General features: G+C 31.5%; 1 protein-coding gene and 1 long non-coding RNA gene across 3 annotated transcripts; one reads left to right on the top strand and one right to left on the bottom strand.

Moving 5' to 3' along the window:
* The first annotated feature begins 501 nt into the window (after window positions 1–501).
* Window positions 502–4,424, top strand: LOC126857585 (terpene synthase-like). 2 transcript variants are annotated; one of them, XM_050607202.1, is made up of 8 exons: window positions 502–846; window positions 1,036–1,221; window positions 1,340–1,494; window positions 2,313–2,454; window positions 2,902–3,022; window positions 3,116–3,255; window positions 3,327–3,429; window positions 3,628–4,424. In XM_050607202.1, the coding sequence occupies exons 2-8, from the start codon at window positions 1,156–1,158 to the stop codon at window positions 3,828–3,830; spliced, it is 930 nt and encodes a 309-aa protein (XP_050463159.1). In that variant the 5' UTR covers window positions 502–846; window positions 1,036–1,155; the 3' UTR covers window positions 3,831–4,424. The 2 variants fall into 2 exon arrangements, with proteins under 2 accessions (XP_050463159.1, XP_050463149.1); XM_050607192.1 differs by lacking the exon at window positions 502–846 and having other exon boundaries at window positions 864–1,221.
* A 7,460-nt stretch (window positions 4,425–11,884) lies between these two features.
* On the bottom strand, window positions 11,885–14,522 carry LOC126857656 (uncharacterized). The gene is made up of 3 exons (XR_007688532.1): window positions 14,352–14,522; window positions 14,156–14,263; window positions 11,885–13,989 (listed from the first exon to the last, which is right to left on the bottom strand). It is a non-coding gene; the product is annotated as an uncharacterized LOC126857656 (long non-coding RNA).
* Window positions 14,523–17,320: the final 2,798 nt, after the last annotated feature.

Raw genomic sequence — 17,320 nt, 5'->3', positions numbered from 1 at the left:
TAAGCGATCGAGTATGCTGACGTAGCGATAGTTAATCGATTCAATAGCTTTTCGGATTTTTTGCGAATTTTTTTTGCAAAATTATTTTTGCAGAGAAAAGGGTCGAAGGATCAAAGAATCTTCAATTATTATTAAAGTTATCATGAAGTTCGGAGAGAGCAGTATTCATATTTTAAAATCTTCGAATTTTTATAAAATTGACTCGCGATAATATACGTATTCAAGAATGATGAAATAAAGTAGTATACATTAATATTTTTTGTCTTTGTATTTTTTTTTTTTTTATTATCATTACTTTTCTTTTTATAGTATCAAGGCTCCTCTATGATATCGATATTCACAGAGCTATTAATTAATCCCTTGACATACAACTTGACGTCTGAGAGACATCATTCATTTTATGTGCCATTGTAGATTTTTTGACGTCTGACTTTGACGTCTCCGAGACGTCAAAAACTGTCTTCGGCGAAGTCTCACCGCGCAGTATATTGTTAGATTCTTTAACTGTTTCAGTCGTGTGTCGATGTCTGTTCCTAAGCTTATACATGAGTGTCCAGTTGAGCAAAATTAAATGATATTCTTCGGACGCGTCGACGCGCATTTTATTTGTATGTCAAGGAGTTAAGATACTGGAGAACCATAAGCTCGACTATAAGACACTTTTGACAGTACTTTGACAGGAGATCTAAAATAGAAATATATATGTCTGATAAATGGACAGTAAATATATGTGCATTTGATACATATTAATATAATAGACAGTTCTGATAGTAAATAATAATATCTAGATCGAGTATTAAGGAGTGGGGATAGTCGAATATTAAACAGAGATAGCGTGCTTTTCAGGTGAGATAAAATTAAAACTTTACGTAGCCGGAAAGCCAATAGACATTCACTGCGATTTCACTATGCACGTGAAATTTGTGATGCTCAGACAGAGGAGTATTTCATGATCTGAACAACTTGCAGAAAACTAATTAACTATATTAAATGTATTGAAAACTATATTATATTATACTATTTATGGTCTGATAGAAGTCTGTGAAGTCTGATAGAGATCTGTGTCTCTAACTGATTGGAAGATTGTGTATACGAGATATTATTCTCTTTGAAATCTTACGATTTTTGAGAAAGAAATCGCTGCGAATCGGAAATATGACGACGACAGATGAGATTAATCCGTTTTATCATTCTCTGAGTGGTGACAGGCAGGATGATGAGGTTAATCTTTTTATTGAATCTTTTTTTTTCTTTCCTTTATGTCTTTGATTTATTTGCAATGAGTAGACAAATTTTGGTAAATTAATCAAAGATTAAAAAGTTACATGATTTCTCATAGAAATTGTTGGAACCGATTAAATATATTATTCAACTTCCCGGAAAGCTAATAAATCAGAAATTAGCCCAGGCTTTTAATTATTGGCTAAAAATATCGTCCGATAAAATACAAGCAATCGACGAAATAATAGTCATGATCTACAACTCATGCCTTTTGTAAGTTTGCATTTTTCTATATTAGTGATAATATTAGTATAATATGATCTTTTATGTACTTTGTATATTTTTCAATTTGTGTGCAAATATAGTTGCACACTTTTTTTTAATTCTCGTAATATGTACATGTACAGAATATTCGACAAGATAAATAAACAACCGAAAGGTGGGCGTAGATTGAGTCAAACTAAATCGAAAAGTTTTGTACCATTTTTTTCTATATTGCTGAATGAAGGAGGTTATTATCAAGTAAATAAATAATTAAATAATAAATTAATAATAAATATTAATATTAATATTAATTATTGAAATATTAATTTATTAATAATAAATTATAACAGTTATTGTCAAAAGCCAAAAAATTCTAAGGCATAAAGCTAAAATAATATTTAAATAGGAAAAGTGACAGATAAGAGCAATTTGAAATTTCACTGCAAATGTTATATATGTCAAGTTTTAAAATTCCAATTTAATCTTTATATCCATACCAAAGATGGGCCAAAAAATGGTTCAAAACGTATATTTTTAATGCACATTATTTAATAAAATTTAACAATAGTAAGTTCGATACCTCCGATACCTTGGCTTTTATCTGTCAGTTTTTCCACTTAATTCTTACACTGAGTATATTGCTGTTATTATCAAAATAACATTGATACGACTGTATCTTGTTTCAGTATGTAATTCTTATGTTTTCACATTACATTTATTTCCATGTTATTATTTTTATATTACATGTATAAAATTGAATTTATATTAATTGAAAAAGCAATTCTCTACATATTTTCGTAAGATTATAATTTATTTATTTTTTATAGGATTGATGATATTGAAGATAATTCTATTTTACGAAGAGGTGCTCCTGTCGCTCATTCTGTTTATGGAATTTCTAGATCATTAAACGCTGCAACTTATGCCTTATTTGTCGCCATGGAAAAAGTTATTAATTTGCATCCTACAGTAAGCATATTCTAATCACATTATACTTACAAAAAAAAAAAAAAAATTGGAAATAAGACAACTCTTATTCTCTTTTCTCTTCAGTGCTCAAATAACATTTTTAAAAGATACAAAATTCAACTGCACTCCTTGAATAATATCCATGATATCATACATACTTAAATAAACAAAAAAAAATTTAATTAATTTTTTGTTATAATATAAGGAAAATAAGAGTTATTGCTAAGACTTGAAAATTAAAGAAAAAAACGTTTAAAAAATACACGTTTTATGTCTTTAAAAATACATATTTTATGTATCTTTGAAAATGCTTTATGATATTTTAATATATACAACTTAAAGCTCATTAAAACTCATTAAGATTATAAAAAATTAGCTTCACATTTGCTTGTTAGATAAAATATAAATTGCGCTGTATTATTGCGCTAACTGCGTTTTTTTTTTCAGGCAATAAAAGTGTATGCGGAACAAATGTTGGAACTTCATAGAGGTCAAGGAATGGAGATTTTTTGGCGGGATAATTGCATCTGTCCAAGCGAGGCAGACTACAAGATTATAGCAATAAAAAGTAAATGAAATTTTGAAATTATAAAAAAAATTATTTATTTGCAAAATTAAAAAACAAAAAATATATTAATCAAAATATCAATTAACTTTGCAGAGATGGGTGGTGTCTTTAACTTGATAGTAAAATTAATGAAATTGTTTTCAACTTACGAAGAAGACTTATCATTACTAGTAGCTACTTTGGGTTTATACTTTCAAATACGTGATGATTATGGCAATTTGAAAGCCGATAAGGTGAGTAATAATATATCTGCGACATTATACATAAATAAACTAAAAAGAATAAAGTTAATGTTTTATTGCAGTATACCGAAAATAAGACTTATTGCGATGATTTGAGTGAAGGAAAATTCAGCTTTCCCATTGTTCATGCGATTACAACGAATCCTGATCATAGCGAAATAATAAGTATCCTTTATACTATACTTTTTTATAATATTTTTTTTTTCATTTAATACACTAATATTTTTGTTAATTAATATATAATTTTATTTATTAAAGAAATGTAAACGATCCCACACATCATTCACTCACTAAAGACATTTTCAGAAACTTTATAATTTATAAAATTTTATTAGATATAGATTTCCTTAATAAATGATAAAGATATTCTGAAACAACAAACCAGAGATATCGAAACGAAACGTTGTTGCATTAAATTGTTAGAGAAATTTGGCTCTTTCAAATACACGAGAAATGTACTTAAAAAGTTGGACATGCAAGCGAGAGCTGAGATTGAACGTTTAGGAGGCAATCCATTTTTGATACAAATTTTAGACGAGCTCAAGCATTGGGATTATTGGAACTAAAGAAGCAACCAAAGATCTTTTAACTGGAACATTTAAAATTTACAAAGGAAAGATATGTGTCAAATTTGTATATTTCTTTATCATCTTATGTAAAACAGTAAATTTTTATAATGTTACCTATTGAGTGATTTATTATTGATTATTATGGCAAAAGAAAATAAGGGATTATATAAAAAAAAAATGATATATGGAAAAATTAATAAAAAATACAGATCAAAATTTCTTGATAAAAGGCTTTGTATTGTAAAAAGAAAAAAAATATTATAACTAATACAAGATATTTACTTCCTGGAAAAAAAACTGGTAAAAAAAAATTCTCATGGAATTTTTATGGAATTTTATTGAAACTTGGAGAATTTTTTTAAAAATTGTGTTCTTGATTATTTTTATTCTTATATTGCAAGCAGTCGCTAATCGGCTGATTGGGCAAGTTAACAATGGCATATGTGTATCGTATGTGTACGTAAATTTATTAATATTATTAATTTACAATTTAATACATTTCAATTAAATGCTACTTCTATAATCTTGTTTATTAATAATTGTTTTTTATACAACATAACTTTTGCGCATGATTCATACATCATTCAAGTGGAAAATATTTTTCTTATAAATTATTAATAATAAAAAAATTAATAACGGCAAAAATTAAAAGACTTCTTTTTAAACAGACATTTTTGCATAAATTAATTTTTTTCTACAATTTTTATGTATTATTCTATGCGTATAAACCCGATATCACTTTAATATTATAAAGCTAGATAAGATTAGAATCCTACATAAGATTCTAGTGAAAATAAAAAGAAAAATATAAGACTGTTCAGAATTGTGGAAACATTAAACGAATGTAACTTTTTAATGAAAGTGGAAGGAGGAAGGTGCACGATGAGATGATATTTTTCCCTTTTCTTGGCGGTCAGAAAAATTTGTGGAGTAACAGTCAAAAAGGGAAAAGAGAAAAAAAGAGGAAAAAGCTCGTTAGTGACGACGAAAGTATCAGCGGTTTGCCACAGTTATGCTAATCTCGCGGTAATCGTCTTTCGCGTAATCAGCTGATTCTGTCATTCGTTTTTGCTCAGCGTCTAACGCTGCTAGTTGATCAGTCCTGGATCCATTAGATATATGACTGCGTATATACGATTGGAAAAATATTTCCACGAGTTAAGTGCTATATTCTTTATCCTCCAAATTTTTGTACATGAAAGTGCGCGATTGAGTTTTGCAAATCGAAATGCGAGCAATTCTTCCTTCCCCTCGTATAAATTTATGAAAGTATATATACAGTTTTATTCCGAAACTATGATCGTGAAATCGTTAAAGTTGAAGAGTGTCACAGGCTATGAAGAAGGAGATCTTAAAATGGGGTTAGTGCGCACAGCGGAAATATCTTGCGGAGGTAGGTAATTTTAAGAGACTTTCGCAGTTTCTGCCAATCTCCATCAAGCATGTAATAACGTCGGCAGAAAAGTGCGAAGAGATTAGTACGTATAATACGTCGTCGATCAACCGGAAAATATGAAAGACAGCAATATTACACAATATTGATATAATAATCTTCGTTTAATGGCGATTATAAAAAATATCAATATCGTTATCACATGTGTAAATACGTAATAATGTGCAACATAATGATTATACGCTATGACGTAAATTTTTCAGAAACTTTGCAATATCTTTTTTTATAAAATAATTGTTAATACAAAAAATTTATTACGTACAAGACTTATTTTTTAAACATTAATAATTTGGACATTGTTTTACATAATCAATTAACATATTTTATTCTTGTACACCAAGTTTGGCTTTTCTTTAAATAATTAATGTCAAATTAAATAAATTTAATATTGTATTTCAATATTAAAATCATTTTATGTATAAAATTAAATCAAATTCTCCTTTCCTGCCAACTTTCTGCTAAAAAGAATAAATTTGAAATTGGGATAGTAAGTTAAATCATATCGCTTATTTGATTTTTCATGATGGAGATCGACGCTTGTCGAGCAACGCAAAAGTCCGAGAATTATTTTCTCGATGCTTGTCAAAAAAAATAAAAGGAAATGACTCTGGCGAGTTTTCAGTGCGCAAACGACGATGTCAAACCTGTTCCGTACTTTTCAGTTTTTCGCCCTCGATACTCTCTCTCTCTCTCTCTCTCTCGGCCATCGAACGCGGATAACAAACGCTGCGCTGTGACGCGCGCGTGATTTTTCGATGAAAGGAATGACGGGCGCGAGGAAAGCGCGTTACACGCGAACAGCATTCGTCAAACTTACACAAAAGAGCATTCAAGTTATACAAGTTCGACAGTTGCAGGAACTTCGAGAACTCGTTTCGCTATTTTTGCAGCGCATCTCGCGTGTTGCGTCAAATAAATTCTCTCGTTCGCGCTACTTTATACTTCGCGATAGATCGCTTTAATGTGCGTGTGTGCGCTCTTTCTCATTTATCGGGAAAATTCCTCTATAGAACTAGTTAAGAGTTTTTATTATAAGCGATTATATACAAGTTTCCAGCTGCCAATCTATAAATATAATTACAACGTTGAATCTGTCTGATCGTGATAATATCTTGGGTGAGAATTTTTCGATTTTCAAATCGTTCGTGTGAGAACAAAAATTCGGAGAACCCGCGATATCGCAGAATCGTAAATGAAGCTTATCGCAAAAAGCGTTGCGTTTACAAACTTATGGCTTTCCATCGACTTAACGCGAACCAAAAATTCACCTCTTGCTGGTCAACAAAGCGGATTACCTATCCAAAGGAGATTTTCATTCGAGAAGCGAGTTGATGGTCGGAACGCGAACGCGAACGAGACGGCAAATAAAATGAATCTCGAACGGCAACTGTAATCCGGCAAATGCGACCCGAGAAAGCAAGAACCTTTTGCGCCTTGAATTGATCCTCTCGCGAGAACTCACATTTCTTACTCGCGGAAGCAATGAAACAACTCAGGCGTGCAAAACCTTTTGTTTCGCCGAGCAAACAATTTGAAGTATGTCAGCTTGTATTTTTTTTTTCCCTGTAAAAAGTAAAATTTTATTTTTCTAAGATTGTAAACAATAACAATAGAGCATGTTTCACATAAAAATGTTTACTACATATCTCGAAAAAATATTGAAAAGAGGAATTGAAAATAATATCGCCATTTTTCTCTTAAGAAAATTGAATGCATCATATATTTTAAAAGTTAAAGAAAAATTCAAATAAAAAAAATATATTTTTGAAACATAATATATTACTTATATAAAATATAAGAAAGAGATTTATTACATAAAAATAATATCGCCATCTTTCTCTTAAGAAAATTGAATGCATTATATATTTTAAAAATTGTAAAAAAATTCAAATAAAAAAAATATATTTTTGAAACATAAAATATTACTTATATAAAATATAAGAAAGAGATTCATTATATAAAAAATATGTAGAGAGATAACATGTGGACATATGTATAGTTAATGTCATATTAAAGGTACACGATTGTCAAAATATAATATAGTTATATTAACTTTAAATTATATTAATTTAGATTGAATACTTCATTACTTTTTTTATTTGCAATCCATTTTGTTTTTACGTCAATCACACTGGCAGCTTTATCTCGACAAGCGAAATGCGGATAAAAAATGGATAAAAAATGCTCCTCTCTTATCTGTCTACATAAACCTTATTTCAAACATCGTTTCTACTTCCATTGGTAAAGGACTTTTATTGGCGAAAGTGGATCGCGTCCTACATCGGTCTGTTTCGTCGTGTAGAAATTTCGCAATCTTCTTGATAATATATCAGTTTTGCTGATAATATCGCGCGTGACACTTTATTCCTTATTATTCAAGATCAAGATGTCCACGAAAATTTAGCAAACAAATAATCCTCGTCTCGTTGACATCGTCGAATTTTTGAAATTGCGTATCGCTTTTGCGAAGCGCAGACGCGTCTTGACTTTATAAAGCGCCGGTGGCTTTAGATCGCATGCATCACATTCGCGATCTCGTTATCGCAAGGCCTCTTCGTTTTGCCAACGGCGATGACGAATGTCTTCCCATACGCAGAATCCCGATGCGAATTCTCGATGCAAATGCCGCTTTTCGCGCGGCAAAACGGCGTCTAATGCATTCACCATGACGACGTTTGCGGATGCGCGCCGGGAAACGATCGCACCTGCAGCTTTCGCGAAGGCATTAGCGCGGTATACGAGGTGGCGCAAAACTTCCAAGCAAAGTAAAAAAGTGAGAAGTAGTTAGTTCGTACTCCTTATTCAAATCCATTATACCGGAATTAAATATGGGGACAAATTGGACGAGACTTTACGTGACCCTGTATATGAAAAAATTTGATTCCTGATTTCTCTCATTTCTTTCATGTATTAAAATGTAGTAAAATCTTTTATCTATTTTTAAATTTCATCAGCACAATTATTATGGGACATCCTTGTATATATTATACGTACATCTACGTAATTAAATTTAATTTCACTAATTACGTTGAACCGGACGTATTTTCCGTATAATGATACTACCTTTCAACAAGTTTCATTATCACGAGTATGGTTTCCAAAGTACCGCAGCGAAATTGCAGCGAAAGCATGGAATGTCGATAAAATTTAATACGGGTCAATTACGAACTTGTCGCGTGACATATTTTACTCTGCTGTTGACTTTGAATTGAATTATGAGTGCCTTTTCACGCTACCCCCTCTCCTCGCCCTCCCCCCCACCTTCCTGCGTTTTATTGACATAATGACGAATTTCGCATAATTCGCTAGTTTGATTGACGCATAAAATTACACGAAAATTAAAATCATCCGCAACTTTTATCGTAGTCTTTTTGTTCGAAAATTTTAAACTTCAAGTCTTTTAAAAATTCTTCTTTATCATCTCTGATAATATTACCGTCCTTCTCCGCGCACGATAATGCAAGAATAATGTTAGCTTCTTGACTCTGACGTCGAAAAAAAGGACGCGATACAATCGATAACGCAAAAATAACCAGGCCGCTAATTTAAACAAGGCGAAAATATTACTTTAATATCTATAAACATCGAGAGGATAGAGATTCCGGGTTATTTCGGATGGCTTCGAGTTAACGCTTACAAAATTGGCATTATTTCTCTTGGGGGCGCTTTTGTTTCCATCATTTTATTATCGCGGATATAAAATTTTACACAAATAACACCCGCATTGTTTCATGCACATTTATTTTCGAGTCACATCGCGGCTAACGCGGACCTTGCTGCGCTGCTGCTTCGACGACGGTCTGGCATAACGATTTTTCCTTACGACTTATGTGCACCAGTAACCTTCATACGACCTCCTCGTTCAAAAGAGCGAATACGATAGTTTCTTATACGAGTGTTTTATGGCAATTGCTGTATACGCGACTGCTACGCTCGCGGCGAGGGGCGTTGCACGAATTCATGTATGTATTTAAAATTTATATTTAAAATTTATATTTAAAATTTATTTTAAAATTTATTTCTCCTCGATGACTTTTGGATATGAATTTCGTGGATATTAAACGCACTCGGCACGACTTTGTCACATTTCTATGTGTGTGTTTCATAAAAAGAACCTCACTTTGCGATATAAAATGCAAGAATTTTTTAAGCAATCGATTACTTTATGCAATATTAAATTTATAAACTATTACATGAATATTTGCGAAGAGACGAAATATTTATAAATACATTTCCTCGATCTTCCTTCCCTTGTGCGACGATCTACAACAATTACGAGAAACGTTTCGTTGATTTATCGCTGTTTCCTCGACTTTCGACTCCATTCACCGTCACGGTTGATAAATTTTTTTGATACGTTTTTTTTTTTTTTTACTTTAGTTACTCGGCTAAACGTGAAATTTCCTCAAGGATCTCCTCCGTTCCCGTGTTATCGGTCATGGTCAGTCCTCGCCATCCATCTACTTCTCGCCGTTGTTTTATTTCCAGTGAACAGACGGAATACGTTAGGACCATTGAAGCAATACCTTCCAAAGAACCAAATAGGCGAAAAGTCAAGTATATACATATGTACATTTGCAGATTTTATTATATACCATTATTTCGTGTAACATAAACTAAGTATATATATATATTAGATAAACGCACGAGCTGTTTATATTATTTCGTTTACTATTTTTTTATGTTTCTTTAGAAATATTTAATAATATTAAGCTTTTTTTCGTATAAACTAATTAAAATTGATTAAACTCTATAAAATTGATGAATAATTTGAAATTATGCACAAAAATTTTAAAATTATAAAAGTACAAAATTTTGAACTTAAATTTTTAGCAAGATTTTTTAATTGAAGTTTCTTGAAAAAGAAGCGCTTGGAAATAAAAATTTAGAGTTTACCAATACTAAAGAGACTTGCAAAGATGTATTATGTATAAAATGATAAAATTATAATGATGATGTAAATTTGATTTAAATAAACAGAGAATCTAATAATATTTCTTAAAACTTTTACATAAAATAATAAAGTATTTTTTATCATAATTTAATTAGTTTTATATCTTTAGATCTACTTATAGTATTAGCAAACTTCATGTTTTCACTCTAAGAATTCAAGTTCTAACAAGGTTATTTTATTTAGAATAAAAATAGAATTCTTCAAAGTTGATTATATATATATACAGCACAGAACCAAGGTGTAAGGTAAATTATTTCAAACAATATATGAATTTATTCTTACAATGACAAATAAATAAAAAGTTAGTATCGAACATGTAAATGATCTTGAAAAATTTTTAAACACTTATTGTTAGATTAACTATTATATTTGCCAAAAATATCAATTTTCCATAAAATTGGATTCTCGTGAAATGTGTTTTAATTTTATCTGCGCGCATCGTAAGGATAAACCGAGAGATCAAGATAGCTTTATATCGTTGTAAATGAAATTTGAAAAAACAAAAACTGCCTTCGTCAGAATGTCAGCTCTGTGACAGGGATGCCATTTATAATCTTGTCAAGCCGCCACTGTACTATTCACACGATGATCTGACAGACTTCGTTTTATTATGAACGCCATCGAGTTATTATAGTCGAAAGGAGATTATATTGGCTATGTTGACCCCGGGGTACGTCGAGGTTAATCTATCAACGGGAAGATCGAGCACCTGAGAATACATATTAAATCCTTTTACGTTTATCTCGCGTTTTTCTCATCGTGCGCGCATTAAATATATCGATTATAAAATTTTCTACACTGCGGTAACCATTTAATAAAGAATAATTTTAATATTATTATTCATAAGAAATATTTATTTATTTAAATATCAAGTTTTATCTCAACTTTTTTATTATACAAATGCGAACAAGTCTTTGTAAATTGATCGAAGAAGAACTTCTTTAATTATTTGTAAAATCTAATTTTATGGGTAATAATTAATGATACTCGATATGCGATACAGATCGATTCGAATCTTCAAGTTTATCTGATTGCACATGCGTTTCATTCGCGAGTTTACAGTGTATTAAATAATGTCACGCGGTTACTTCAATGACATCCGACAGTTTCAATTTTGTTGAAGGCGAAATTGCTCGCACTGAAAACGCTCAGTATTTTATATTGCATGGTAGTTACAAGAGAAACCGAAAGAGAGATAGAAAATGGGGTTAAATCCAGATGGTCCTGTGGCATTCCGGTAACACAACGAAACGTGATATCGCATATCGATTCCGAAATTCTCCCCATTTCCTAGACTCGATTGATCCCACATCGAGACCAGTGGTTTCCAAGAAGGTTTTTCCAATGATTAAAGCGAAGAGTTATAGGAAAATCGCCGATATATTCCATATCAACAACTGACGACTGTTTCATAAGCTCACAGATTTATTGAGAAAATAATTAATCTAGGAATGTCATTCAATCGTAAGTGTACATCTCGCTTTCCTTCTACATCCTCTTGCTTTCTTTTGCCGCGTCCTGATAAAAGGATATTGAGAACCGCTAATCCTGATAGAAGACAGCATTCATTGGGAGAAAAAAAAACTTGCGCCATCAAATTTAATGTTTAATCAGGCAACCTTCGGCTATTATTTTTATGCAATCTGACTTTATTCATGATATTAAAAAATATATGACAATATTTCATAAATGAAAAATAACTAATATCTAATATTTCAAAGTTTAGCCGGAACGTTTCGGTCCACTCTGTATATATATATCAAATATATTGACAGTTTAATACACGATATATCCATCGAGTGGATTAAAGCATGTGCTCGTTCACAAAGGCGCTAATGACATCGACCAGAGGGTGTTATATCCTGCTGATAAGGCAAATGATTGACCCGAGCAACGAAATATCGCTGCAAGAATAACCGAGAATTTTATCCTCCAATTTGCAAACACGAAGCAAAGGAACTTCTTCAAAGGAACAAGATCTCGCTAAACAACGCCAACAAATCTATATCCAAATGGAATTTTTAGGGAAAAGGGTTTGGTCGGCGATTCCGGAAAAACTCGGATATCTTGCGGTCTATCCTCGTGAACTGTTGCTGTCGCGAAATCGCAGTCTGCTCTTTCTATCTACATCTTTTCGCACTTCCTGTATTAAATGAGATTTTGACGCAATAATATTTTGAATTAAAATAAAAAAAAATATATAATAGAAACAATATGATGTGGCTATGGAAAAAATGTATACAGAAAATTTGTAGCTTAATTACATTATTTTAATTACAACATTGCTTACTTGTCTTAATTATACTTTTTTTTTAACTTATCTTAATTATAACATTCAGTGATTCATGATATTCCTAAAATAAGATTTTATACTTTTGTGCAATTCTATTGCATATTTTATAATTGATCTCCGTCTGCTTTTTTACGAAAATTAAATATGTTGGAATTACATATATTATTAGAAACTGGAACCGCATAATTGTGATCTAATACATAAATTTTTATAGTAACGTATTTTAATGGGTGAAAAGAAAGATATAAAGACAATGACATAGATAACATTATTATTTTTATACTAAATACCTAGTTAGTATAAAATGTTATTGTTATTGTTTATAAATCTACAAGCGGTCAATTTTAATTGTCGCGATATCAAAGAATTTTTTATTATAAATTTGTCCGAATTTAAAAAAAAAAAATAGAAATTTTGACAAAATAAAAGTATTTCTTCTTTAGTTTTTTCACTGATATAAATTTTTACCGCAAGAAAAATGTAAAGAAAGCGATGATGATGCTTAAAAATCTCATATTTTCCGGGATAAATTTTGACAAGTTTTGCAAAATTGACAGATCATATTTAAATATCATTACATTATTAACTTTTGTAAAATGGATGTAAAATGCTACTTGTAAATATAATAGGAAAATTGTTAGACTGTTCGATGAGATGATAACTCAATTTCATTGCCTTTTTCATTCTACGTAGACCATTGTATACATAAATTCAATTATTGAGTTTCTGTTTTAATTGTGAAATTTCAGTTTACGAGTTTTGATTCTGACTAGTCACTTCATTCCTACATATTTCAGAAAGAGATAATAAAGTATTCTTTAAATCCAAGTACGTTTTTTCAAGATCGATTGAATCCTTCTTTAATTCGAGCATAAGCTCTTCAACTTCTTTAAACATATGTTTTTTCATCTCGAAAGATTCCAAAACCAACAGATATTTACCTGCTATAATCAATTGCGCATCGAAAGATAATTTAATACTAATATTCTTTATAAAGTTAATTAATTTTAAAGACTTATTCGACCATTGTTCTATCCCTAAAGTACATAAAATAGTTATATTTTGCAAGTCAGTCAGTAGTTTAATAATAGGTTTTATGTTCGAAATACTGTCGTATAAATCCTTCAAAGATTTTTTTTCATCTGAAAAACTCAGTTTCGCGAAATCTCGCAAGTCAAAATTATCGATGCATAAAGAACAGCAGAACCTGCCCTTGTTAAGAGGGCTAAAATAAATTGGATGAGAATCATAATCTTTCCTGTCTCTGCATTTAAAATGCTGAACTTTTTTGCATGGACCTATACATTGAAAACCAGTACCGACATCGATTGCACTGCCACAGTACGTGCAATCGTCCAACTCCATGTTATAAAAAATTATGATATTTAATGTTTTACGCTATGAATCAAGTGTCAACATGTCGCTCGAGACGCTTCCGCAAAAATATATGTGGAAACTGTAACATAAATGTACGTATATACAAACATAAGAAAGACATGTAAGAAGGACAAAGATTGATAGTAAACACAATCAAGACGCGAGGGTTGAAGGCAATATTAAATATTAAATATTAAATATTAAATATTACAATACAATTTGAAATATAATTTCAAGACGATTACCTGAAGAACTGCATCCAATTGAAAATCCTTGTTTAATTTCCGGTTTTAATTTTCAGATTTAATTTAGAGAAAAAAATTTCTTTGAGTTTATGGCCTCAGGTCTGTAAGCTGTTAAAAATATTTTTTATAGTAATGGAACATGATGATTAGAATAGAAGAGAAAGATCGATGATATGATACGAATAAAGCACTTTACCTGCATTTAATTGTGATTTATCCAAAAGATTCAAATACTCGAACCGCTCATTTCTATCAGCATAAATAGTTCACTTTGTCTTAAAAGAATCACAGCAAAGCTAAAATAAATGTTGCGCGAAAATTATAAGAATGAAAGAACTCGTGAGAAACACGTCTGTACTCGCTTGTCTCATTTTCACGTCTGGGAGCATACCTTTTTGGATGTAAACAAAATCTGTTATTGATTTATATTTATGACAGTTATCATAAAAGTCGTCAATGTTATTAAGTTGTATATCATCATTTTTCTTCTCAAAACGTTCATATAAGAAAATCAATATTTAATTAATGATATCAAATGGAACAAAAAAAGAAACATCTCTCTTTCTCTTAACGTTTCATTATAAATTAACAAAAAAAAATAAATAAATAAAAAATTCTCCCTAAACACAGTGGAATAATTAATTAAAAACATTGGCAAATTAACTAGCTTAAAAGGATATATAATTATAAAAATCGATATGTTCTCTCATCCGCATACCATCTGGATCTCTTCTAACAGTTAACAGATATTTTGTACAAACGTATCCCGCGGCACACTCCAAGAATAGAACATAGAAAAGAGACACGATACACGCGGGAGCCATTCCGTCTCTAAGATATTCGAATATTTCGGAAAGTTCATATGCGTCCCGTATGCATAATATCCGCGCATCGGCGAAATTCTCACTAAAGATGCGCCCTTAAGAATTCTTTCGCTTACCTTTTTCACGCGACTTCTCTTCGTGCCATCCCGACTGAATGAATTTATTTAAGTAATTGCATAAAGCCATATCATCACTTAGACATTTACAATCATGTATGTATTTTACGCGACAAAGAACGAAAGACGTCCGTTCATTCTTTTTGACAGCGTAAAACAAAATTTGGAATTTACTCTTACACTTTAATAGGCAGATCTCAGAAAAAATTCTAATATCTTTTATGGATAAAACGATATGCAATGATAGCACGCATAATGCGGCGTTCGGTTGCAGGATTTCTTTCTTCCAGACATCAGGACGATATTGCCTCCTGTTAAGCTCCCCGGAACAAAAAGGAGGTCATGTCGCGCGCGTTTAATAATTAATCGGCTTTGCCGTAAAGAACTATGTGGACGGAAACGAGCTTTATTCGCGTTCGCAGGTGAATCGCGACGCGGCGCGTACACAAAGCCAATGGAGCCCGGGGGCGGGAGGTTGAATTTGCGATGAGCAGCGGCTTTTGACCATGTCCCACATCGGAGTAACAAGAATAGAGAGCGCGACTGTCATTAGGGGAAACGTCAGGACTTCATTTAGTCACGACAAAAGCACGGTATAACGATGCCTGTAATCTTTAGTTAGCGTAAGCCGATAAAATGAAGCGGATTTTGCCGATTAAATATATCGCTTTATGTGCAGCAACGTTTTAGTTTTTGCAGCGAAAGCGAGGCAAGCCCGAAAAAAGGCAGATGCCTGTTTACTGATATGAGTTTGCTGCTTTTTAAAGAATGACAAAGAATTCATGACATTTGCGCAGATTTTTCACAAATCATCTGTGCATCTTGTTGAAGAAAAAAAGATGTCAATAAGAACAAATACACACAAAGATATTTTTTTTTATTTTAATAAAGACATTAAATATTTTTATACATTATTATCTGACAAAACGAAGTTTGTCGGAGCTGTTTACGACGATACGAGAATAACGCATTCGTATCCGAATTTATACACGTACCGGACATGACACGAAATACTCAAATCTCGAATATAAGAGCGACAACTTACTGAAACTTGCTTCAATTTGCATATTTACATGCATCGAAATGCAAATATTCCGAGCTGAAATCTGCCACTTGCATTTTGCGTAAGAGTATCGCACTTTAATAATTATAAAGTTGCTTCTTCTCTCTCTCTCAAACTTACTCATTTAAACTATATCATTGACTACTTACATGAAACTTTTTGTCGAAAAAAATCAAGCAATGATATACAAACATTATTTAAATATTCTTTTTCGGAATAAAATTTTTTCAAAATTCGGTACAATTTTTAAAAATTTTCTCAATCTGAGAATCTCACATCTTAATTTCGACTTGCTCTTTCTCGGGACTCTTTAGGAGTTCGTTAATTCTCATCGATTTTGTGAAATCTAACTGCAATCACCATCAAAAACGAAGTATATCCCATCCGCTCGTAGAGCAGCCGTTGGCGTAACGAGAATGCGGTTAAGAAGTGATAATTAAAAGTAATATTAGTGGTATATTCCCTCGGAAAGTTCGCATCAAAGATTCCGACCTACTACCAGTTATTTTAATCACCCCTGTAATGGAAAGGAATTCCTTAACATTGCGCGAGAAGAGGCGTAATAGTCGTTTCATTGGCCATTTTAATAATAAAATTAAATCAGTTTCGCATCCGTCCTGCAAAGATGATGATTTGCAAATTCGCTAAATTTGCAATTCGCTCGCTCGCGACTAAAGTTTCGCGCTGTAAAGAATTTCAAGATTAATGACATAAATCAGAGAAGTATAACGCGATGTCTTTAATATTCATTTTCACAACTTCGAACAAAATTTTGAGTCACCGGCGCTGTCGGTGCCTCACGAACCAAGTTTCGTGATAATTATTATTACATTGCGCGGACTCGAAGCTTTCGAAAGTCGCTTCACGATAGTCTGCCGTGAATATTAATTTTCGGTCGTACTGTTATTAGTATTCGGCTGTAAATACAGAGGTATGCCAAATATATCATAATAGAAATTATTTCGTGGATTTTTTTTTATACCTTTTATCAAGCGTAAAAATAATATACATGTGTGTATATATATATATGCCATTCATATTATAAATTAGGATATTGAAATAACATTATTTCAATGATATGAATAATTTTATTTTAATGGTGTCAAAGTTATATATGCGATGTTATTGCAAATTCTTTCAATTCGATTTATCTATCTTCCAT

This window comes from Cataglyphis hispanica, chromosome 2 (assembly GCF_021464435.1).
Source record: "Cataglyphis hispanica isolate Lineage 1 chromosome 2, ULB_Chis1_1.0, whole genome shotgun sequence".
NCBI lineage: Eukaryota > Metazoa > Arthropoda > Insecta > Hymenoptera > Formicidae > Cataglyphis > Cataglyphis hispanica.
This window is presented reverse-complemented; position numbering and strand designations above follow the sequence as displayed.

What these genes read in the sequence shown, in the direction of transcription:
- LOC126857585 (XM_050607202.1), top strand. Translation starts at nt 1,156, where the DNA reads ATGACGACGACAGATGAGATTAATCCGTTTTATCATTCTCTGAGTGGT. An exon ending in ATCTACAACTCATGCCTTTT is followed by an intron (nt 1,495 to 2,312) that starts GTAAGTTTGCAT and finishes TATTTTTTATAG; the next exon opens with GATTGATGATATTGAAGATA. An exon ending in TTATTAATTTGCATCCTACA is followed by an intron (nt 2,455 to 2,901) that starts GTAAGCATATTC and finishes TTTTTTTTTCAG; the next exon opens with GCAATAAAAGTGTATGCGGA.